General features: G+C 39.6%; 1 protein-coding gene and 1 long non-coding RNA gene across 10 annotated transcripts in view; one reads left to right on the forward strand and one right to left on the reverse strand.

Annotated features, from left to right (window-relative positions):
* The window catches only part of EBF1 (EBF transcription factor 1), a 260,212-nt gene that overhangs the window by 205,882 nt on the left and 28,198 nt on the right, over positions 1–26,132 (forward strand). For all 9 annotated transcript variants that reach the window (XM_085236314.1, XM_085236315.1, XM_085236316.1 and 6 more), the window contains exon 11: positions 24,595–24,683. In XM_085236314.1, the coding sequence (XP_085092440.1) occupies positions 24,595–24,683 (89 nt within the window). The remainder of the gene's footprint in view (positions 1–24,594; positions 24,684–26,132) is intronic.
* Positions 1–26,132, reverse strand: part of LOC104913264 (uncharacterized) — a 351,168-nt gene that overhangs the window by 6,095 nt on the left and 318,941 nt on the right. The window lies entirely within an intron of this gene.

The following is a 26,132-nucleotide window of genomic DNA, read 5'->3' on the forward strand; positions in this document are numbered from 1 at the left end:
ATAAACCATTTTTTGCTTTTCAAGTTCTAGACTTACTCTATGATAAATTAGCCCTCTGAGTTCTCAAAAATAAGCCTTGTTAATTCTTTTCTTTATCCCCACCCCAAAACCTTTAAATTTTCATGCCCTTGCTTCAAAACTCCCTTATTCCAGACTGAAATTATTAATCTTTTTTTTTCTTATTATTCTTCTTTTAGCTCATGTCAATTGATAGGATATTATTCCCTCTTTTTTTTTTTTTTTTTTTTTTTGTAGAGGCCAATAAAGCAGAGAGATGAGATGAATTTCTAAAAAGCCTGAATTGTGTTCTCTTGCTACAGGAGCTTCAGTGTCTTCTTTTGTAAGGCGTGGATATTCTGATTAGACAAATGCCACAACAATGGGCAGTTCATAGTCACAGCAAGGGCTGCTGTGCTCACCTTAATGTGTTTTCATCCTGTGCCTTGGAGAGAGGAACAGGGCACTTTCCTGGTCCATAAAGCAGGTGCTCAGCTACTCATTGCCACTGAAATTTTTCACAGACTATTAGAAGGGAATTCTGGCTGTCCTGTGTGTCTGTATTTACCTGTCTCATCTTTCCTGCACTTTTCAGGGGGTGCAGCAGTTTTTGGCTTCTGCCTGGAACCGCCTGCAGGATTTACTGTGTAGCACTGAGAAACGGCTAAATCATGGGCCCTGATGTCAGAAGTGCCTGAGTAGATAGGGAAAAATGTCAGAATGTGAATTTAATGCATAACCACTGGCCCTTGTACAGCGCTACCTGCAAAATGGCCTCCTTAAGCTGTGCATAATCCTTTGAGGTGCTTGTTAATGGGCGCTCATTTTGCCCAGGCATTTAGTCATTCCAGTGAATGTACGGCTGACTCTGACATTGTGGTGTGGAACCACTGTTCCCCAGGGGCAGGACTTGGGCAGCCTCACTTGTTTTGAGCTTTGTACTAGCATCCTTATTCAGCCAGGAACACTTACCTAGCCTGGTTAAAGCTTGCTGACAGCAGTGACTGCAGAGTAGATATGCCCCAATGCAGCCTATGTCTACAGATTCTGGCTTTTTTTGTTAACATTTAGATAAAAGGAATATCTTGTACTTGTAGCCTTTCATCTTAGTGGATGCAAGAGCAATTTATTGCATGGAGTGCAGAGTTCTTTGTACTTTTTTGCTATCTTGCAAGAACTCACGCAGACTCTTCTGCTTAGTTGTGAAGATATCAAGTGCATAAGTGGGGTGGTCGGCTGTGGGGCCTGGGTAGAGATGCTGGAAACAGTTTTGTCCCAGTGTGGTTTAATGCTGGCGGCCTCTCAGCCCTGCTGGAGACACTGCAGAGTTGCCTCCTGTGCTAACATGCACTTTTTATTTTATTTAAATCAGCCCATTTTTATTTTACTTAAATCAGAGCTTGACTATTTCTGTGTGTAAGGCATTGCAGACGGTGGGTCATGCCCTTGTAGGCACTGATATCTGGAAGGATGCTGTGTTGCTGCACTGCAGGAGCCAACTGAGGGGAAGACAAAAGCAACTCAGAAAGGAAGGGAATTGTAACCATGGTGTTTTAAATGATCTGAGACTTTTGGCAATAGTCCATGTTTATTTCATGATAATGGTTGACTAATGCCTTACATCAAATAGAATTTTGTTAAGGATTTGGTCTGTGCAGGTGTTTCAGCAATCTCGGCAAACTCCCCTGGAGCCTTCTGGCAGACCTCTGTCAGCAGCCAGTTGCTGATAGTAGTAAGCAGGAGCATGGTGGGCTTAGTACAAGCCTTTCTACTGCATTTTTCTAAAGATCTCTTCAATCTTTTCCCCCTTCAAAAAAAATCTCAAGCCCCTAATGTTGTCTAATATACGAGGGCTGCTCTGAAAATAACGCCTCCTATTTTTCTATGTTGGCCCAAAATGTCAGAAGCAGATGTTAATGGGATGGCAGCAGAGGTTGAATCTTCCCACTGATATTCCGTTACATTTTGTTGTCGTGTGACAGATGGCAGCAGAGAGGGTGTCTGACAAACTGGCTTCTGACATGGAATTGTGTATGAAGTAAAGGAGTAGAACTGAATTCCTCCACGAGGAAAAAATTACACCAGTTGACATCATTTCTGAACGTTTATGGAGACCAAACAGTGGGTGTTGTGCAGTGAGGTGGTAGGTGGAGCATTTCAGCAGTGGTGACAGTGGGTCACCTCTTCTGGTGCAGATTGTTATGAGCATGGCATGCAGACTCTTGTTCATTGCTGTTTGACAATGTTGAAAAATAGTGTTTTGTAGCAGGGAATTTACTCTATTAAATAGTGTTATTGTGCTCTTCGTATCAGTTGTTGTTTCCATGGAAATAAATAGGAGGCATTACTTTCAGAGCAACCTATTGTAGAGGAAATGCTAAATCATAGCCTGAAGCAGTGATTGAGCTCCTGATGGGAAGGCAGGGCCAACTCAGGGGAACTCAGGTGTTTGCAGTGCTCCTGAGTGACTGAAAGGAGTGAAGCCAGGATTCACCCTTTCCCATACCTCATTTAAGGGTTGGCAGTGGAGGTGAGGGCATTTTTTACTGGAGATCTCTGCCTACTTGAGGCCTTCCAAAGGTAAGCAGTTTTCCTTCTTTTTATTCTGTGTCCATAGCTGCTGCATTTGGGCTTGTTCTCATTTGCTGTAGCCTAGGGTTGTGCTTCTCTGCTATTATTGCTGTACTCTCTATCACATTATAGCATTACAGCATTCCACCTATGTATAAACATACATACTATATTCCTTGGAAAGTTTTCACCATTGGTCTGTTGTGGGCTTTGCAGTTAATTATAAAAGCATAAAACAAACAATACTCAGTCCTGCCAAACCAAGTACATGCAGATCTATCATTCCACAAGGTAGGACAAGACTTATTCACATCACAAACATGGTAGCATGATGCGAATTGGGCTATGGTTGTGCAGTATGTCAAATATTCTGCTTGAACTTGTTTTGTACATACAACTAAGCAGAAGATGTTTCATAGCATTTTTTTCCTCAAGGAAAGAAGTTAGATATTGCAATAAGGATCCCGGATTGGAACAGTTACCATTGCAGAGCCTACAGTCTTGCCTAGTTTGCTCTAACTGATTTGGTTACTTCATCTTCTTTACTTTTCCTTCTCTCTCTTCCCTCCCAGAAGTTATTTCTCACCTTTTTCCTGTCGTCATAAATTGTGGTTGGCATTTTGCATTAAGAGTTGCAGGCTTGAACTGCTTTTGCTTAGCAGCAGGTGTTAGCATTGGTGGTTAACAGGAGGAAACCACATTCGCAGAAGACAGAGAGTTAATTTTAAAAAAAAGTAGAGAGAAACCCCACAAAACCAACAAATAATGGCATTTCTTTTAGTCCTCACGGAACAGAAAATGCATGTGGAAATTAAGATGTTGTAATGGCCATCTAGCAAAGATTCACATTAGTTGAAATAGAAAGTGGCACAAAACTCTCTGTTTTAAATCAGTAAAAATTACAGAGCAAAACCTGTGATGTCTATGAATAATGATGCAATTTGCTGTCACGTTCTAGTACTGCGGCCTCTTCCAGGTTGGGCTTTGTCCCTTTTCAACATGATGAAGTCCCTTTTAGCATCATCTGCATGAGATTTAGGAATCTTGTGGCTCCAGCAGCTCTGCATTGGGAGCTGTGGGACGCGAACCCCTGCCTGCCTCCTCAGCTCCATCTTAGCACTGGATGCATCTCCACCAGGAAAATCTTCCCTCTGCCTCCTGCCTGCAGATGGGCTCTAAAATATCCACTGGAATGTCTGAAGCTGCGTAAAAGTTGCTCTCTCTATGGCCCATGTGCTAGGGTCTGTGTAGGAATGTTGCCACGAGCATTATAATCCCATGATAACTTCTGAAATACACGAGCTTATTATCCCTCCCTCCTCTATTTTATTTTATTTTATTTTATTTTATTTTATTTTATTTTATTTATTTTTCTCTCCTACGTTATATCCCACTCCTGGTTTTCTGTGGAATGGTTTGTGTAGAAGACTAAAACTGGCTAATTAGAAGCACCTCCTTTGTATGCTCAGGCAGTTCTAGCAGTAAGCTTGGGTTTGTAAGAATGAAAGGCAAGATTTTACTGCTGGAAGTAAGCATGACTTCATGTTGAAAGGTCACTTGTGCAAGGGAAATGTTATTTTTGAGAGGTAGATCTCTGACTGGTTTCACCACTCCAATAAAGAAATAAATAAATAAAAAATTCTCCCCAAAGTTCTTAAGCTTGTTGAGCACAGCTACTGGAAATAACAGTTACATTGTTGTTCCTAAAAATAAGTCTTCAAGTAGCCCTCATACTGAAAAACAGTAATAGTTTCCCTGCCTGTTTTTAATTCTGCTGTGCTTTTGTTTGCCTTAAATCTTGCATTGAAAACTGCATGTCATTTATTTAAAAGGAAAAGAGTTCAGTTTGCCTTCGGTTGTACTTTCCCTCAGTGGTTCTGTCAGTTCGGGCTCTGTTATTGATAGGGGGGCTCTCAAGGCTGGGCACAAGGCTGGCGGGTCAGGGACAGAAACAAGAACCTGTGCTAAGTAAGGGTCTTTTGTTCTGGGATGAAGAATTTAGTTCAGACCTCCCGAAGACAAGGCCAGTAGGCGTGTGGTTTCTTCTCTGAGTTCATCCTTGCATCACTCACACATCCTGTTAAAAGGCAAATGAATCTGATTCATAAGGGAAGGGATGGATATGATGCCCTCCCCTCTCCAGTTTTCCCCCTCAGACTTTTTGTCACATGCTGACTAGAGCTGGGAAATAAGGGTATTTTTGAGGACTGAGAATTTGTTTTTTGGCAGTGAGTTTCTTCGTAGTGCTTTGCTCCCCATGAATCTTTGCACACGTGTTAGCTGGGGTGGTCTGTCTGCAGGAAGACTCAGAGCGTTCTATGGAACGTGGAGTTTATATTTGTCTTTGCCTGGAAAAAGGGATGTAAAACTTACTGACGGTTATTAGAAACTGAAAATACTTGTGACTCAAAACCAGCTAACGCACAGGTGAGGTAATGCCTGTCTGTAATAGGCTATAAAATGCAGAATTGGAAGTGTGTAACAATCTACTTTTTGTGCTCTGTCTTAAAGCGAAACATTAATCAGAAAAAAATATTTGATCGATACTTTCAGTTAGCAATTTAATTGTAGAGTAATGTCTCTTTGGACAGTTGCTGAGGGGGAATGACTTGTTATGAATTATTTTTTCAGAGAGACGTGGTTTACAGGGCATGGGGCTGATGGGTTGATGGTTGGACTAAATTATCGTAGTGGTCTTTCCCAACCTTAATGATTCTGTGATTCTTCCACTGGAGTACTGATACCCATGTGCAAGGAAGATGGTGGACTTGCTCCTTGGGATACCTGAGATGCTGTGTGTAATTAGATGAAACAGATGTGAGCAGGAATCTATACAATTTAAAGCAGGAAACCCCAGGATTTTTTTTTCCCTTTAAACATTTTATTCATGTGTTATAAAACATTGAATGAGGATTACTCTGTCTCCCACTGTTCTGTCTTGTAATTCTGCAGTAAGTGTGAATGTAGAAGTTGTAGCTGATACGTAGGGAGCAGCCACTATCCTGTGCTGTGGCCAGGAGCAGCCAGGCAGATTGCATGCAATTCTGCAGAATTCCTCTGACTTCAGTGGGAATCTGCATTATCCTTTTGTATTACATAATTGCGGTCCTTGGGATCACTCAAAATTATCATTGCTTTCTGTGCAGCCCCTTAATACTTACCCTACGTGTTCTATGGGATAATGTACACAATTTTACAATAACTATGTAATTAACTCACTTTGCTGCTCCCCTCTCCAGGGAAACTCATGCTTCTATTAATGCTATTAGGAAGGTCCTATGCATAGAACAAAGAAAGTGGTGCAGCAGATGAGTTAACATGATTTGATTTGCAGATGCTTTAAACACTTAGCAGGAGACAGCTACGGAAGCTAATTAAATCACTCTAAGGTGCACAGGATTATCTGCTTTGTAAGAAACAATTTCAGTGAATTATGGTCGCCCTTTAGCTGAGGGAAAGTAAAAAGCATATTTGTTTGGAATTGAATTTCCTACACCATGTGCCCAACGGACCTCTCGTTCCTCACCACTCCTAAAATAGGGTTCTTTTGTAGGGCATATTTTCTAGGAACTTGAGTTTGGGTTCTGTAAGAGTGGTGCTGCTTCCAACTTCCTTACGTGAAATTTTTCCGACTTGGCTATTGATTAGAACCTGTCTTTAAGCAGTGTCTTGAGTAAAAAATTGTGTTGGTACATTCACTACCTCTCAGATACTGCATCTTATTTAGTGTACCGGAATTCCCAGTTTAAGGTAATCACAAAATTTATGGAGAAACGGATAAAAAAGGTTGTAAAATATCGATTTGGGGAAAATAATAACACAACTCATCTATAATAAGAAGAAAAATGAAGCAATAATTGAGAGGTATTGAGCGACTTGCTGCTGGAAGTATTGATCTGATGTTTTAGTGTGCAACATCACACCTAACATTGCAATGGCAGAGCAGCACTGCATTCCCCTGCTCGTTATTTCACTATTGCCTTGTTACATGGGTCCTGCAGAGCTAGGATTGCCAGCAGGGAAAGAGAAGAACCCGCAAAATAACCACAAATCTGTAACATCTTCGTGTCGCAGCATCCTGCTGTAACAACCTGCAGACATTGTCCCCTCATGCCTGTCTTACCTCATGGCAGACCTGTGGTGTGGTTTGCTGGAATTTTTTTGCTCTTGATCTCTTTGCTCTATCTCGTGTATTGCCTACGCTCTGTATATCTGGGACCTCTGTGTTATCTTTTTTGATTGCACACGATCAAATGATGTGCTGAGGAAACACGCTTTTCTTAAATATTGACTTTCAGGTTCTGCGTATAAACATTCCAAATGATATTGCAGTGCTTCCTTACTGTGGCAATAAGCAAACATTGAAAAAAGGTCAGCAAAGGTCAGTGGAATTGTAGAATGAACACTCCAATGTTTCCACAGCATTAAAGTCCACCGTGCAGCGTTGCCTTTCTGTTTATCTGCTGACATCTGCTGAGGTATTACACTTGATTGTATGGCATAAATAATTTAGCAGCGAGATTTTTAGAAGGAGGACTGACAAAATGTATTTATGGGGGGGAGGGGATTAGAAGTTGTGCAAGGTGAAATAATAGTTCACTCCTGGAACAGGGCAGTTTTAGCTCTCTTAAGGCAAATGTGCATCCTGTTCTGAAGAAGCAGCTGTGTGAGTGCCTGCAGCCTTACTGCATCCCTACAGTCATTATTGAGAAACATGAACTGCTCAGGTGAGTGAGCTCTGACCAGATCAGGCCTCCTGCAAATTTCAGTGCACATCGATCTGTTGAATTGGCGCTGGATCAGCTCTGCTGGGTGTGCGGGGTTTGTCCTCTTCACCCCTTCAATCCATATGGAGCTGGGGGAGTAAAATGGATGCTTCTGGCCCAGGAACTGGGGGAAGGGAGGGAAAAATGAAAGGAGGAAAATAATCTGTGGCTGATTTAGAGGCTGGAGAAAATTGCTTTCTGTAAGACCCTGCAGTAAGAAAGACTCTTGAACCATCAGTACCAAAGCAAGTACAGGTCACAGTGGCCACAGCATCATACCACACAGCACTCTGGCACAGTTATTCCTCTATCAGTGTGTGTTTCTGTGGGCATTGAGGGCTGAGGAACGAGCTGCAGCCTTGGGAGGTTACAGCCTTTTCATTTGCATGCTTGCAGGCCTACGCAGCTCAGGAAGGAGAAAACATGCAGTTGTTTTTGTAACCTGAATAACATTTCTAGTCTAGAAATCCCGAGGGGAAAATCATTGTCAAGTTGGCAGGTTACGATGGCATGATGATAAATGAGTGAGGTGTGTGTTCTGGCTCTGTGGGGACATGCAGGGTGAAGAAAACCCTCTTCTCTTAAGCTCTTTGCATCTACAGTCAGGAAGGGACAATTGCAATCTGAAGATGTGCCCTTGCTGAGCGCTATCCTCTGGAAAGAGATATGGCCATGCATTTTTCCCCCCTGAAAAAATTATTTTCTTGAGAGTCTCATGAACTAGCATCCATTTAAGCCATGGCAATACTTGTGTTTTTTCTGCCTTCACTGATTACAGCCGCAAGACAGACAAAACTGTGTGTTATGGCTAACACAGGAAATGATTATGACACAGGGTGTCAATAGAACAGTTATGAAGTTTCACTGCTGCATACATGCTTTTTTTTTTTTAGGAAACAGTTTGAGACTTTCACTGCTGTTGGCCAGTTGGAAATTACTTATGAAAAAAATTTCCTAGTGATTTGTGCAATAAGGTCTACAGCAGCGTAAAACTAATAACTGTTATTTTCTCAGATTTCTGCAGTAATTCCCTAATTTTTATCATGCTAGATTTCACAAATTTGGTAAATTAAATTTTTATGGAAGGTTTTTCTTTTCTTATTTCAAAGTACCAGTTACAATGCAAGATTTTTTTTTTTTTCCCCAAGGAAATACGTATTTTATTTTATTTGCTGCTTCTTTTCAGAAGTTCCACACTTTGCCAACCTTTTCAAAATTTCATAGAATTAGGTCCTATGAATTGTGATATCCATGTTCCTTACAGTTCATCTCAACTGCCTTAATGATCATAAAATCATTAAGGTTGGAAAACACCACTATCATCTAGTCCAAAAAGTTCAATGGACTTCCATATATATATATATATTTTTTAATTTGTTCTCCACCAACCCATCCCCGTAGCCTTGCTGGCTGATGGGCTTGGTGGGACTTGAGTTGTCTCCCTACACATCCTCAGCTCAGCTGCTCACTCCTGTACTGGCAGCACTGGCAGGATTTCCTCTGAACATCTGCTTTTTGCTGCTGTTACCTGTGCCAGGGCATCTTCCATCTTGTCTATAACCTCTGTTGGACCATTGTTGCTGAAGGAAAGCTGGGCAGCATTTAATTTGATTTAGGCTCTTAATGTATGCATGTAATTACAGGTATGGGTAAAGTAGGTAAAACCACATGCTAATTCACGTCCCACATACCTCTTGGGCAAAATAAATATTGGCTCTATCTCTTGTTGGCTTTGATTTTATTTTACTTTTTTTTCCTCTTGTTTTGTTAGTTCCTTCTAGGTGTTTATCCAGGCTTTTTTAATATGGTCTGAATTGGGATACTTTACACAGCACTTTGACAATCACTGGTACCTTCTGAGGGAGGAAGAGAGATATGTACATAGCATTTTTTTATTAGAAGATTTCCTTTAACACATGTATGCAACTTAATTTCTTCTAAACTCTGATTTGGTAAAACAGAAGGAAAAAGGCTAGAGCAATTGTATTACCTTGTTAAATTGATCAGAGCATATTTAGATAAAGAATTACACTGTGCTTTTCTCAGTGCATTGTATAGTTGCCTTTTTTCAGTCATCTTTTCTGCATTTTGTACACTGTTACTCTGCTAATGCTGAAGGACAAAGAATAAACTTGTCTCCGTAATTCACTCCAAAGACCATACCATCTCTTTCTATTTTCTCGTTAAAAACAAATTGTGTGCAATTTGTCAGAAATTGAAACCACACTTTTCACTTGACTTTCCAAAATCAAAATTTATGAGGAAAAAGGAGCAATAAAGCAGTTACAATTTGGTCATCTATAATTATCTCTGTGGTTGAAGTAGTTCCACATTTAAGGAGACTGACACCAAAAGTTTATCATGCTCGTGTCATTATCAGAAATTTCACTTCTCTTTTATTGTTTCAGGCCACAAGAACTACTGAAACTGATATTGTATCGTATCAGTGAAAAAAGAACTAGATGATTTATAAAAAGAAGATTTTATTCTGAGAAACATGCAGCAATACTTATCTCCTTTATTTACTCATTTTAGAATATCAGTCTTACAATAAATTTAACAAATTGTGCTCCTTAAGCTGATCCTTAAGCAGAATTAGTTGTGAAAAAGTTTTATTTTCCTCTAGATCTATTTCTACGTATCTGTTTCACATCATTCTTTTCCTTTCACTGTTGCATTTCCCCTCTGCTACATTGCTCACTCTCTGAGAACAATGGAAATGACAGTCCAGCGCCAGAGATCTCGACTGCTCTGGTTCTAGAATGTTAGTGGCACTTGCTTTAGTTTTCTCATTTTGCCTTTTTTTGTCTCTGAATTAAAATCAAGCCAAATGATGGATGCCCATTACAATCAATTGTTTCAGACAAGCCACCAAAAGTATTATAGGATTCATTTACATTTAATCAAATTACACTTTATTTGCAATTCAGGGAAATGAGAACTCTGCAGTAAATCAAATATTTCTTCTCCAAGGGCCTCATTCAGCAGAAAATATCCAGTCTTCCAAACTGGTGCCTCAATGTATGTAGCAAAACTTCCAGCGGGAGGAGAGCTTGTGCTAACAAACTGCCTATTGCTGTGGCTTTTCATCATTATTTCAAGGTTGTGGACACCTATGTTTTCCAGCAGGAATGCAGATCCGTGAGCAATAGGTTGTTCAGTGAAGTTCATCTTGTCAACAATAGACTACTTGTATCTCTCCTAGTTCCCTTTCATGGACCACCAAGAAACTCTTGCAGGAGTTCTGAGGCCCCTAGGGTTTGTACACAACTGATCTTTCCATTGCAGATCGTGTTATTTTAACATGAAATTGGTGATGATCACCAAATGTCATTTTTCTGAGCTGTTATGTGTCACCAGAAGATTTCAAATAAGGGTGTTAATATATTTTAAAACTTTAAATAGAGTAAATTCTACCTGAAGGCACTCATACAGTGTTGGGCGGATTCTCATCTTTTCTCATTGGCCTCTTAAGGTGAAGTTAGAATGCATGATTTGCTTTTGATTGGGAGGAAATCTTGACCCCTTTCCCATGCATTTTACTACTGAAAAATTGTGTCTAGAAGGCAACTCTTAGCCTTGCTCATCACAGCACGGAGTAACAGAACCTTGAATCTTTTTCTCTGTGATTGTTTCTGTTGTTACTCAGCTAAAACTGAAAATTTCCAAGTAGGCATTTGTAACTAAATTTTACAGCACTGGGGCTGCTTGATCTCCAACTCTGAAATGGAGACACAGTGAAGGACTAGTACAAGGGATGTATGATGCCAAATAATCTGGAAAGAGCACTGATACTAAGGCAAAACCATTTCCGGGGGGTTACTTCTTTTTTTTTTTTTTTTTTTTTAATGAAATTAGAATTGCATCTTTCCTGCTGGAGTGATGCCCTGCAACTTACAGGCACCACCGCCATCATAATCTGACTGAAATATTGAGGTTTTAGTGCTTAAAAAAAATTTGGACCTCATCATGTAAAGTGTTCTATAATCCAGTGGGATTAAAGAGCCTAAGTGATAGTAAATAATGTTTTGCATGCTTGGCAGTTAAATGTAATAAATGTCCAACTTGAGTACTTCTTCAAGAGCTTCTGAAACTGAATTCTCTTGTCTGAGACTTTCGCCAGCCTTTGGTGGGTCCCTGTCCATCATATATGATTAACTGAAGTAAGATGAACATTGCCTGTGAATAGTATGATAAGCCACAGTCCAACAAACTTAAAAACCAAGTTGGATTAGTCCCTTCTCTCCCTTTCTACTCATTTCATCTCTGAATATCTGAATGTGGAAAAAGAATTTTTTATCTACTTTTGTTCAAGGAGTGCAGAAAAGGATGTATTTGCTTTTCTCTTATGTGTGTTTCAGTGCATGTTTTATTTTATACTTATGACAAACTTACAAAACAACAGTTTTTGAAGGGCTCTCTGTCTGTCACGCTGCTGGTGTGGGCAGATTGCAGAAGGAAAGGGAAGGAACAAGAGTGACAGGTCTGGGTTGTCTTGAATTGAGCAGCAGAATCCCATGGGAATTTGTTGCCTCTTTTCTCTTGCTCATTCGCTTTTGTTTCATGTGACAAAGCTTGGTAGAAAAATGTGACATTATATTTTCCCCTTCTGTTTGGGGAAAGCATCTACCAGTTTGCAAGTCCACATTTAAGTATATAATTGCTGTGTCTTTCCCAGTTTTGGCTAGGATGTATCTGCTCCATCACTAATCTACCACTTCCTACAGATCAGAGGAAGGGTCATATTTCTGAGTCTCTGTACACATGCATATATAGCTTGTTCAGAACCATGTCTACGAGATGCAGATAACACTCTTTTGGACACACAACCACTTGTGCACACATGAACACACACACTACGTTTTTATGTGGCTTCTATTCAGGGAAGATTGTTACTTCATCTTTAAGTGAAGGTGAAAAAAAACCAATTTTTAAGACAGTCAACTCTGCAAGCATGTTAGTGTTTAATTTGACACAGCTATAACTTAGATTCATTTTGGATGAGCACTTTTGCCATTGAATGTGCATCATGTGCCCAGTAAGAGAGGAGACTTCAAAGGATGGAAAGCTCAATAGCAACCAAATAAGCAGACTCCACTGGTGGGAATCTCCTTTCTGAAATGGCATCTCCATGGTCCATACACAGAACTATCCCCAGCCTCTGCAAGGATAGGCACTGCCAGCCCAGTGACATACAAGTCGCTTTTCAGTTCAATACTGGAGTGTTTCGTTCTGAATTTCTTTTCTGTGTGAAGCTAGTTTCTGATAGCTTTGTGTCTTCTTTGCATAGCAGCAAATTGCATTCTGTGCCAAAATAGAGGCACATCTTCTATGTGCCCAAAGCTGGGAGACTGCATTAGTGCATTGCTCTGCACAGACTAATTAGCTCTGGCAGCCAGGTGCTTAATACTTTGCTCACTTGGGGCTTTAGTGAGTTTGTCTGTTTAAGTGCATTCTTGCATACTGCTGATGGACCCAGAAGTATTTTTATATGTATTGCTTACTGCCTGGAAAGCTACAAATCAGTCACTGATAATTATGCCACTTCCAGCAAGGTTAATATTAAATTCTTCCTTTTAGACCAACAATTTGCCAAGTTAAATTTTAGCATTCAAATACTCTTTTTCACGTGACACTTGCAGCATCTTTGTGTTTGCCATCTGGTGACACTGGTTGTGTTGGTATTGGACTTTAAGGCATATTTGTATGACATACATTGGTAGCAACGTTTGAAAACGACGATAGTTTTCATGAAATCCTCTTGAAGCAAGTAGTTTCTACACAATAATCCATTGTAGTGGGTTTGGGTTTTGTTTTGAATCAGATGGAAGTTATTTTTTCCCACAAGGAAGTGGGCAATACCATGGTGCTCTGAAAGTGTTTTATTGATAACTTCAGAGTTGAAATCTGACTTTTCTTATAGGCTGTCAATGATGCAAAGAAATGGAAGGCACAGAAAGGCATTAATGCATGATTTTAAACCTGTGTGGTCATTTCTGGTCACTGATGTTATCTTTACCTCTTCTACATTAACTCAGCAGTGTGCACCAAAGGTGAGCTCACTCTCCTGTAAACGAAACTTCACAAGTGTGATAACAGGGCGCTTAGTTTCAGCTGGGTTCCCCACTTGCCCACAGTCTTTCACTTTATTTTTTTTTTTTTAACATACAAGCTATTGGCTTTATAGGTGAACAGCTGCACCTGGGATATTTTAACTTAATTTCTCGTCTTCGATGGTTTACCAAGCACATTCTAGGTGGGAAGCTGTGATGTCAGGAGAGAGGCAGGATGAGAAGAGAGTGAAATAGGCAATTATTTTTACTTCCTTTTCTCTTACGCCTGTGAGGCTCCGGATTCCAGATCAGCAATCTCTCTGTAGACAGGTTTGGAGTCTCCTTAACTAGTATTTGGAGACAGATCTGCAGAATTTGTTGTTTTCTCTGGAGTTGACTCACAAGGTAATCTAGCATAGGTCTGCTCAACCCCAGAGCTCTCATTTGGTCGTGAGCCCCTGAAGCTCTAGCTCATGGCCTCCAGCTCTGCCCCTCCTCTGCCGGAGCTCACATCCCCCTGAGCACAGTGGAGGAACTGACTTGCCAGCCGTGCTGCTGCGCAAATGGGACACTAATGGTTTGCGGAGCTGTAGATGGTTAACTGATCTGTGCATTCAATTAAGATGAGTTTCTCAGTTAACAGGCACCCTGGGAAGAAATGAGTTGCTTTCATTTCTGGGATTATGAGCAGTTAATGAAGAAAACATATCAGAATTCTGGCTGTGTTGCATGAGATAACCCTAAAAACGCAGCACAGACTTTCAACTTACTCGTCCAGCAAAAACCTTGCCAGGTGAGAGGGAGAAATCGATGCGTGCCTGAGTTTTCTTGCAGACAGTCTCACAGGGCTGAATGCAAAGTAGTGTTGCATACAGAGTTGAATTTTACTTTATGCTTGTCTTGAGGTCTATCGCTTTGCTTGCGACTTGCCTATTTAAAATTATAATTCAAACCATAATTTAAATAATATTTACCATATTCATTTTGTCAGACTTACGGTGTGAGCAGAACATCCGAGAAAGATGGATGTATCAGACTGGAGGCAGGGGCTATGCTATCTGATGTGTGCATGTAAAATACAAGCTAAGACCCAACCACTAAAAATCAGTGTATTTTCAGAAGATTTGACGAAATGGTGCTGCTTTACACTAGTTGAGGATCTTGGACAAAGTGAATATGAGATGAGTTTGTGCTGCGCCTTGGTGACTAATACATTTAGGAGAAACAAGGAAAATATAAAGATTTTACACTGGTATTCTATGGATCTTGCTGAAAAATTGAAAGGATGTTCATAGGAATGGTGCTTTATTTTAGGGATTTCCCTTTGTACTGCAGGCTTCCAGAAGGATGTCGAAGTGTTAGCAAAAGGAGAAAATGACAGTACATGAGGGAAAAAAGTCAGGAAGGTTTGCTTTCACCTGGGAACATCAGCTGTCCGTGCTGTTTGCTAGCAGGGACAACTTGTTTGAAATAACACTGTACAGCTGAACCTGCAGTTGCCAGAGCAAATAGCCTGTGTAAAAGGAATCCTTCTACTAAATTTGCAGTCCTCATTTGCAGTCTGTGTTGTTCATTAAGGGGCTGAACTGGAGTCTTGGCACCTGTAAATGAGGAAGGAGGTCTGGGCTCTATGGAAAATATAGTCTGCTCTGAGAAAGGCTGCTGGAAAAGGGGAAGCGTTATCAAAGATCAGTTTCTTTCAAAGCCTGGAGGAGGGGGCAGACTGAGAAATCCACTTGTTTGAGTTTAACCTCAGAAGATTGCTGCCAGGCAAAAAAAAAATAATAATAAAAGCAGGGTGGATTTGGTTCAGGCACTACACTGAGTACACCTGCCCTTCAGCTAGGAATTACTGGAGATGTTTTGCTTCCAGTGCTGTATTGATCAGGATCATTGCAGTCACTTCAGGTCAGGGGAAAAAAAAAGTTAGAATTATTATTGCAGGTCTGCTCTACCCTTGCCATTTGTAGATGTGTCATGCCACATTACTCCTTGCTTGTTTACTGACCTGCTCATCAGCTCACCTGGCTTAATTAATTTTTTTCAGTTATATTACTTCTACAAATGGTTTTCTTTTGACCACCACTCAGTATACCCTCTGAATAAACTCAAGGAGGCATGTAAGCTACCACCCACAGGAAAAAAAAAAAAAAAAAAGGGAAAAAAAGAAAGTCATGGTTTGCTGTCATTTGCAAATGATCCGGGAAAGCAGTTAAAGGGCATTTAGTTTGGTCCTGAGGTATGGCTAGTCAGTGCATATAAGGCAAAAGCAATAATGCATCCCTAAACTAGCTTGAATGAGGCTTCTTTAACTATTGAGCCTAACTCTGAAATCTCCCCCGCTGTGAGCCATAAGTTGCTTGTAGAGTTGTTCTAGAGAGTAATAAGTATTGTTGTTTAGCAATTGTGTTGTTGAAATTCAGCTCCACTATGTCTGACAGTATTTATCTAAAATACTTTCCCTGGTGCGTGCTCAAGTTCCAGTAAACCGTGTCTTATTGTGCGACCTTTTCATTTTCCAGTGAAAAGGGATCAGCTCGTCAGATAAAAGCTACAAGCCGGAGTACAGGAAAAATGCGTGCTCAGAAAATCCGAGCATGATTGAAAACAAGATGTGTTAAATCAATGCAGTTTATCGCCTGCCTATTCCTGGCAATTGCTGTTCTAAGCTCATTCTGAGCACACACTAGATGATAAAAGTATAGTGTCACAGTGCTCACTGGGGTGTGAGGGCAGGGAAACATGTTTATCAGACAGACTGGTATGATTTTTTTTTTATCCTTGATAACAGTTATTGTCAAAATTTTTGTGGAAAAGAAAACAACAGCCAGAACATTTACAGAAGCAGGTGATATCACTGCTGCTAAAACCAGCGTACTGAGACCTCTTCAATTACACATTTCTGTTTAAATGTGACAAAATAGCAAACAAGAAGCCCATTTTAATTTTAAACAATTTGCTGCATCACCAAAGATACAGCCAAAATGGTCCTTTGCTGATAAGTGAGTTGCCTTATTGTTACTCCATGTGGACAACTCGTAGCCAATGTTCAGAAATAAAAATGTCCAAAAACTCTAGTTTTCTCAAGGGATGTGAGCTTAGTTGCAGAAGGATTCAAGATTGAAATTAAACATCACAGGAGGTTAGTCCCTTCTGAATGCCGTGCTCTCTACACCTAGGCACAATTCTTCTCCTTTTTGTGCTTCAGGGCTAGCTATTCTTTTCCCCCAATCCCATTTGCAGAGATTTTTGGGTGCAATTGCTGCTGTTTGTCCAATTTCCTCTATTGAAGATTCTTTTTGCTCTGACCGTAGTGCACTTGAAGTCTGCAATTTTGAGAAACAGCCGAAGTTAGGCTAAGGCGCTTTATAATAGGAATGCCTTTGGTGCTCAAGCAGGACACTGAATTTTTTCATTTTTACATACCCTGGTAATCTTTTTTTTTTTTTTTTTAAATAATTTGAAAAGAAGATGAGAAATAGGAGGGTTAAAAGAAAGACAGAGACTTTTCAAAAGAGAATACTTTTACATACCAACATGTTGCAACAATGATTTTCAGTAGTGTCAGCCCCAAAGGAGTTTGTGAAAGACAGTGAAAAGAAAAAGCTTATATGAAAGTGTTAAAGGCATCTGTGTGTACATTGTGGAATGTGAGGAGCTCGTGCAAAGGAAAAATGTTGAGAATAAGCATATTAAGAAATGAAAGAAAAGGTTACACAAAGTGACATTTTAGCATTTCCTATGGTACATCTCTGCATCTGTTTCTGAGCCAACAGTTTAAAAATAAATGCAGTGTCTATTTTCTAAATGCTTTTAAGTAGACCTAAATATAGACCTTATAGCTAACCTTTGTCACCCATTATTTTAAATGTTGGCCTCTGTGCATTTTTTTTTTTACCTTTGTGTATAGGTAAATTATTTATTTATTTATTATTAAATTATATTTATTTATTTATTCTTATTTAAAAGAAGCTGTTATCCGTTGAGATCTAGCTATTTGCAGGCATTTTTTTGCTGCATGCTCATGCATTACCAGAACGTGCCTGACACACAGGAAAATACTCACATGTAAAAGTTTTTGATAATGACTGCTATAAATGCATCAATTAACCCAGGCGACTAGACAAAGTAATCAACATGCATTAATTTCCTTCTGGCCCTCTGTATGCGTATCCCCAGTGAATCCTAGCAGTCTGCTCTGACATGGGTATGCTTAAATTCCACTACCTGAAACTGGATTCTGTTTCATACTCCCACAAGTCCAAATTTTCCCCATTATACAAGAGGTCACTGCAGTCAGAGGCAGAAGAAACTGTGAAGCTCATAACTTGACTTTTTTTTTTTTTTTTTTTTTTTTTTTTTTTTTTTTTTTTCCATAGCCAGGCTACAAGTATCTAAGAGTGAGCAGTCAGAGTTTATGTGTTTAGAGAAACCAATGCGTGATCCTTGCTGGACAGATCCAGTAATTTCATTCCATAACTTTCATTAAAAAAAAGAATTGGGCTCAAGACATGCGTTTCATGCACCTTCGGCACCCCCACTGGCTGCAGAGTGTGGGCCAGGTGGGCAGGGAATGACTCCTCTGGTTCTTAGTTGCTGGAGAAAAATTGTTATCAGGAGGAAAATATCAAGCTGTCTATCATGTTTGTAATAACTCTGATGAACACAGTAGTGCTGCCTCAAATGCTGGCCTGTTGCATCTCTAGTTCAAGTAAAGAGCAGTCACTAGGAAAACTCAAGAAATCTGGGTGTCAGGCTCTTTTTATTTGACTCGGCTCTGCATTTTTCTTATTGCTTGGTATACATACTGGTGGTGTCTGTTTGGACGTGACGTGGCAATAAAGCATGAGAACTAAATTTTGAATATTGCTATCTCTGTTTCCATTAAAAAAAATGTGACATCGTGCTGCCGTTCGATTTTAAAAATGGAAGTTTGGTGCACAAAAATATGTTTAAGTGAAGGAGTACAGAGACCAGAAAAGCAAGGAAATTCTGAGTGAGCACTGGAAGGGCCTTTCTAGCTCCAGCCTTTCAGTGCAGGCTCGCTGTCCCACCCGCTTCCGTTTTCCATTGCTTGCGGGAATAAACACTCCAGGGAAAGGCAGTGGAAAGGAAACTTTATAAAAAGCAAGACGAATTCACAGCAGCAACAAATAGCTCAAATGCTTGCATGTTTTCGTTTAACAATCTTTAATTAGCAAAGGAACAGTCTTTGCAGGGAGACTTGCAAAACAGCCTTTTTTTCATTTGATGATGGGGTTTTGCAGAGCTTTTTTTCTTGCTGTCTTTGTAAGGCAGGCGGAAGAGACCACTGAGCATAAGGGTTGTTGGGTTAGGTTTGCTTACAGTGTGCCATGTCAAGATCTTGAAAGGGAGAGATTATGGTAGAGGTCGAAATCTGACTTGCTGGAGTAGAGTCTGTGTGTCCAGGAGAACAGAACTCCTCAGGTGCCCTTGATTTTCTTTCAACTTCTCGTTCTCTGTGCCTTCAAGTGTTCTGGCCCACTTTAGTTGCTGGGCACACGTGTTAAATCTGTTTCCAGCCTTCATTGCCATGACTGTGCTGCAGCTTTTTTGATGGAGTTTTTCTTAGTCTATTATGGCTGTGAGGTGTCAATTTATGTGCCTCAGACACTGCATCAACTTCTATTTATGTACTGGTGAAGATTCCCTCATCAGGCGGGAACAAAAAAACTGTGTTGAAGACCCCAAAGCCCCATCACTTTCACATGATACTTAAGAACTAGTTCTCCAATTCTGTCATAGGGCCAAATCTAAAAAAAATGAATTTTTGTACCAGCAAAGAGTGTAAAAAAAACATCCTTCATACTGCTGTTTTAGCGTGCAACCATTACAGCCCTACTCTTTTGAGGTCATTCTTATCTCCTTCAGGCTGTGTACTGTGGTGTCTCTGCCTTCCCAAGAAAACCAGCAGCTCTGGTGCACCACAGAAGCAAGCGGTGTGGGACATTTAATTCCTACATGTAGCCCTTTCCTGGGAGTTTCACTTAAATCAGTCAAGACCAGATTTCTCATCTGGAATAGGGACTGACAAACCTGTGGACACAAGGCCAACTGGTTTGTAACCTTCAATCTTTTCTGTTATTTGAGCCCTTAGAGTCCCTTCTCTCTTCTTGCAGCCTTTTTGCTGGAAAAGCAAATGGGAAGTTCATAGGTCTTGGAGCTGCTTTCTCATTGGTTTTGGGTCAAACAGAATGCAAAAGAAACAAGGGCTGAAAAATAAAAGAAATAAATGAAACCATGAATGCATGGGAAACAAATTAACTGGATATGGTTTACGTTCTGAAATATTTCCATAATGCTTCTATGTAGTGTGTGTTTATTTTTCTTTGAATAATAATGTTAAAATGTGTCTAATTCAATTATTCTCTGCCTTCACTGAATGAGTTTTCTTCGGTGAAGAGTTCTCCTGCACTACCCCAAGCTACGAATTCCATATGATATTTGAACAGATCCTTTTAATTGCTGATATTAAGTGTCGATCATTCTGCTATAAGTTGGCAGCATGGCCAGAGAAAGAAATTCCTCTCTCAGACACATCAGACAGTCATTCAATTAACAACCAAAGCTTTATTGACACAGTAGGAATTCATTATGTGAAATACTAAAAAAAAAAAAAAAAAAAAAAAAAAAAGGCCTCCACTGACTAGTTTAAAAAAAAAAAAAGAGAGGGAGTGTTGAATTATCTACACGTAGTTATTAAAATTATCTGTGCAGAATTTGAAATCATAGTTACAGTGCAAATGTTTTTCTCAAAGTTATAAGCAGCCGTTTCTGTTGAAAAATGAGTTGGACTTCGAAAAGATGAATATAATGTACGCATCCTTATTTCCACAGACATTGTGTGTTTTCTTGATTAAAAGCCTTAGATGTTAGGAGTTATGGCTTTAGACTTGCTGCATAAAGAACTTCATGGCTTATTCTGTTAGAGTCTAATTTGAAAGAAAGTTCTTCCTCAAGGGTTTAAGAAGTAATTCATAAAATGGTAAGAATAATAAATATTGTGCCTTAACTCATACTCTAGGATAGATAGACAGATTTTGTACACCTGGGTGTAATTTTAGCTAATTCACACAAGAGACAGGCTGAAAGTTTATTGTTTGGAGGGAGAAAAATGGCTTAAATCTTGTATTTGCAAAAATGATTATATTAGCTTAAATGAAAATGCTACCCTATTAATGGCTTCAATAAGCTTTGCATTTGGAAAAGTATTTTAATAAAAAGTTACCTGAAGTTTACTGCAACTTAAAATATGTAAGTGAAGGAGAAGTACTTACTTTGATTTATATGTCTTTTGGAGGTGTAATTATTGGCTTTTTACTCACCTGTGTAAAACAATGTACTTTTGTAAATGGATTTCTGGCCACTTTACTCTTTTTTTTTTTTTTATTCCACATAAAAAAGTAAGCACTGTCAATCAAAGATTTTTAAGGTTTATTTCCTCTTTAGAAATGATTGATAGCCTTTTAGATTTACAAGTTGACAAGTTAAAGGGTTCTATTGGTATAATTATGTACTAAATTCACAGTCTTTCAATTTAAATGTCCTTTTAAAACCACGAGATTATCATACTTGTATTTTGAAAAGTGGGCCAGTCAGTTTGGGTTGGTATACAAATTGCTTCCATTAGCCTTGGGACCTATTTGAATTTAATACACCTTTTTAAAGTTAGTAGTACTTTCAATAGTACTTTTAAAATTTAGGGTAATGGGAATGCATTTTAAGTACAGTATGTGTTAGCTTGTTTTTAATGTATGGATGTCAAGAACACAAATAGAGAATTTGTATTCCTTATTGATTCTTTTTCCTAATCAAGGAAAAATATGTTCTTTGAATTAGAGCCCTAGGAAGCAGCCTCACATTCAGCGGGGACAGAGGCAAAACCTTGCATGAAGCTGCTGCCTCACTGAGAGCTGCAGTGCCTGGAGATCAGATTGTAGTTTTTTTTTTCTTTGGAGATAATGACACAGGAACTGGTGTGACCTCAGTGCAGAATTTGGGGTTAAATATTTAAACAAGAATCTTTCCCTGAGAAATGACTAATTGCGTTTGACTTGGGATGAGGAACGCAGGGTTGATGCCAATGTTCAATCTTCTGTTCAGGCAGCTAAGGATTTTTTTTTTAATTTATTATTTTTAAAATCTAAGATTGAAAGGGTTGAACGGTTAGAGACTAATGAGTGATCTTTGCTAACTGCTGTTTCGGGCTCTTGCAAACTGCAGCCTTCCAAACACACACCTTCCCCACCAAGCTGAAGCTATGTGAAGCAGAAAGTATTCAGTGCCTCTCAGAGGAGCCTTGTGAGGTTGGACCATAAAATTAACATTTTTTTGGTCATTTAGTTCAGAAAATACAGAAATACTCTGTGGATTTCAAATGTGTTGAATGTGTGGGAAGATATGAGAAAATGACTGCTGTCTCTGGGGGGATTTCAGAACTGGCCTCCATTTATAATATTGCAAAATTTAGTAACTACTTTCCCAAAGGATGTAAGGGGAAAGTGGCCATAAACTAGGCTGCATTAAGGAAGAAACACATACGACAGAACCGTGCAAAAATCTTCTAGCATTCATAGGATGCTCTGAAAGTAATGCCTCCTATTTCTTTCCATGGACAAAGAGCACAATAATACTATTTGATAATGCAAATTCTCAGTTACAGAACACTGTTTTTCAACACAGTCATCTCTGTTAGCTATTCATTTTCCCCGGGACTGAGCAAGGGGCTGCTCATAACAACCTACATCAGCAGAGGTAATCACGGTCACTGTTGCCACTGCTGTAACACACCACCCACTGCCTAACTGCACTCACATCCACCATTTGCTCTCCATAAACATTCAGCAAGCGTTGGTGAATGTCAGTGGGTGCCATTTTTTTTCTGCATGGTGGAATTCAGTGATGCACCTTTGCTTCTTACACATTTTCACGTCAGATGCCATTGTGTCAGTCTGCCCCTCTGCTGCCATCTCTCACACGGCAACAAAACCTAACAGAGTAATGGTAGGAGGGTTCAGCTCTACTGCCATACCACCAACATCCACCTCTCACCTTGGGGCTAACATCATAAAATAGGAGCTTTTGGAGCAGCGCTCATATGTAAATTAGAAGAACTAGCCAGCTATCTGAAGAAGGAAAATCTCACAATCAGGGAAAAAGCTTCATTCTCACAACTTCCATACGAGGGCTTTAATATAAAAGCAGATGGGATGTAGACATTCCCGAGGAAATGCATTAAAAAAATGAGGGAACTAAAGAAATATCAGGATCTTTGGGGCAATACAACTTCTGACAATAGATCAGAAATTAACGTCCTGAAAGATTTCTAGTCTGGTATCTCCATAATGCCATAAGAATCATTTCAGTATGTGCTCAATATATTTTCTTGTGTCATTAGAGAAATGCTGAGTTTCTGCTTCTACTGTGTGTGTGAGAAAGTCTCACCCTTTACCCAGTACCACTACCCACAGTAGAAATATGGTTTGAAAATAATAAAAATGAAACAGTTTCTTTGAAAGCTGGTCTGCTTTGTGAGATTGTTTATGAAACGTGACTTAATCGAAAACAAGTCAGGGATGGGATATTACTTTCGTGACAACAGTATGGTCTGCCTAACACTTTTTCATGTTAAGAATGTGAAAAAATGGGCTTTTCTCTTAAAATGTGGGCATTTGGACAAATTGTGTCACACTAGATGAGTCTGATGGACCTGTGTAACTTACTGTGGGAAAAGCTGCATTGAGCCATATAAGAGTGCTTACTACAAGTGGGGCTGGGAGATGCACTTTGATGCTATATCTTTTTTAATGAATCAGATGTCATCATTCAAGTTTATAAAACATGGCATAAGGTGCAAGATGTATTCATAATTTCATAGGCAGAACTTGTGCAAAAAAATATTTTTTTTTACAATAAATTAAGTCCAAATATGATCCCAAATGACCCAAAAATGAAGGAACCTGCCCAACCCCTTCCCCCTCCCCCCAAAAAAAACCCTCTTTCTCCCCACCAATAAATAAATAAATAAATAAATAATCACTCTAAAAAATTGAAAATATTATAGTGGGAAAAAGAGCTTGTACTTTTTTTCACTGAACTAAAAAAAATTTGCTAACAAATTGCTGTGAAAAGTTTCTTTGTCTTTTTTGGCATGGGAGGGTCATGATGCACTGTTGTTCAGAAATGCTTGAAAATGCTTGACTCTTGTTCTTGTTCTCCAGAGCACTTAGGAAATTTTAAGCATGTGTTGAAGTCTCACTAACATCTGAGTTTTAAAGTGATCATATGACTGGAAATATAGCTAGAAGGTCATTCAATGCAGTCTCCTGTAATTACAGGCAATCATACAAAAAACATAATATGCTCGAATTTGCTTTGCTGAAAGCAAATGAGTTTAAGTACGGGCTTACAGATAAGCATGTGCTTAAAGGCTTGGCACAATCACAGCTGTGATTAAAGCAGGCAAGCTTTCTCCTGAAGATTCAAGTGTTTTACCTCCACTCTCTCTCTCCTCAAGTTTACCTCTGTCTTACTGGACAAGGGTGGGGGAAAAATGAACTAAAACCACAGATGAATTTTTAAAAATCATTAGATCTTTCAGAATGGTTAAGTGCTGATGGGGGCCTGAGCTGAGCTACTGAATAAATGAATCTTCATTTCAATGGGTGAAAATAAAGCCTCTGCCATGACAAATGTCTGTAGTTCACGACAGAATTGTATATGATCATTGCACATGGATCATATAAAATGTGTAGTACAGTCTGGAAGATGAGAAGGCTCCCTTAGAGTTACTTCTCTTGTCTTCCCATTACAAAGGACCTTTCTCGTAAGAGGAAAATAGGAACAAATAAACAACATGAAACATGGGGTGCAAAACATTTATCAATTTAGTTTCGTCATGACTTTCAGAAATGATAATTGCTTTCTATTTGGTAGATGTGTATACAGCATCCCAAATTTGTAGAGACCTTGTCATAGGTACTCAAGGGGATGGTTTGCATTGCTGGTTCAACTGAAGTGTCAAAGCCATCCTCACCCCAGACTTTGTAATCAGTGCTGATTTCAGTAAGAGGAAATTTTGCTGTGGTCCTTGCTTGGTCTGGCAGTGCAGTGCTGATAGTTGCAGTGCAATGGAGCCTGTTTGCTTTGCATTTGTCACATCACTGCATTGTTTGTTGTTGTTTCAGCTCTGAATGAACCCACCATTGACTATGGTTTCCAAAGGTTACAGAAGGTTATCCCCCGGCACCCCGGTGACCCTGAACGCTTGCCAAAGGTCAGCATCAAGTTTATTATTTTATTAAATATGGCAAAACTGTTTACTGCATGTTTTTGTTTAAAAGTAACCCCTTTTGAATTTTATGCAAGACTCTCTGTACGTGTAACGCTTCAAGTTCGGTACTCTGCACAGTTAAGCTGAAGGAGAGGCATGACCAATGAAGCCCAGTCAAGCAGTTCTCATATCAAACTTTATGAGACTTCTGTGACTCTCTGAGTCACCGCTGACTCAAACAGCTCCTGCCTTTCTTAAAATCAAATCCTACTCTGTCTTCTGAATTACCTTATAAAGAGCACGTTTTTGATTGGTATTTTGGAACCTGAGCAGCTTATTCATAGTAGAATGATGCTTCTTGGTTTTAGTATCACAATAGTGCCATTATAATTTTGAGTTCACCATTGATAATAGCAAGTAATATGGGTCTTTAGTGAATATGCGTCTAGTGCTGCTGCACTGAATGTTGTTTTAAGATAATAATAGTAGCATACTGATTCACTTCAGGATCTCTGAAATAATTAGAGTAGTGTGTCGTGAAGCGATTTGGTGTTCATTCGCATTAAAATATGTGGGAGATATTTTGTTGATTTCTTTCATGTAAAAGCTGGGGAAAAAGGCTTCCAGCTCTTCTGTCTTACATTGTGACACGCTGTCTAGGTCTGTGCCCACATCTGTTCTTGCTACCTCTACTTTCACGTCATTTTGCTCTGGTGGAGCATTGTGGATTTGCTTGAGAAAGAGTGGGGGTATTTGAAAAAGCACTGATCTTTGCTGCAGGTCCAGCGACGCTGAGTTATCGCTGTGTGTGGCACTGTCTGTGGGCTGCCACCATGCAGTGTCTGCCCTGCCACGATGGCTGTTGGTGAGTTAGTGCCTGGCAGGCAAATAGGCTGGGTGTGCATGCTGGAGGAGCACTGCCTTCAAGTTACGAAAAGGAAGATGTGAATTTGCAGACCTGGGACACAGAGCAGTGCTTTAGCTGAGAACTCAGGCCAGATTCATCAAAGAATGCAAGTTCAGTGTAGCCTTTGTAGCTGAGTTAATCTCCTGACTTTTTTGTATTTGAATTGTATTGAATTCTGTAGCTTCCTAAGCTGTATGTAGGCTTTCATTGTCAGTTTTTGTGGACTTAAATTAGTTAATTTCTGAAGTATTGCTAAGGTAAGAAGAGACTTTGAACACTACAAATTACTTTATTTCTTGATAGAAATTAAATTCAGTATGTGATTTTGATTTTACTTTTTTTGCAGGAACGTTAAGTCTTTTACCTTTGTTTAGGAAGGCTGTAGGCTGTAGTGTTGAGGTTGATGATGTGTTGTCCTTCCCTCTTACGACCAGAGAAACATGCTGCCCTGGAGAGTTACATTTTACATTGGCTCTGTTCATCCTCTACAAGCTGTCCCTTTCTCTGACTTTTGGACAGATTTGCAGTAGGACTTACTAACACAG

This window comes from Meleagris gallopavo, chromosome 15 (assembly GCF_905368555.1).
Source record: "Meleagris gallopavo chromosome 15, MGAL_WU_HG_1.1, whole genome shotgun sequence".
Lineage (NCBI taxonomy): Eukaryota > Metazoa > Chordata > Aves > Galliformes > Phasianidae > Meleagris > Meleagris gallopavo.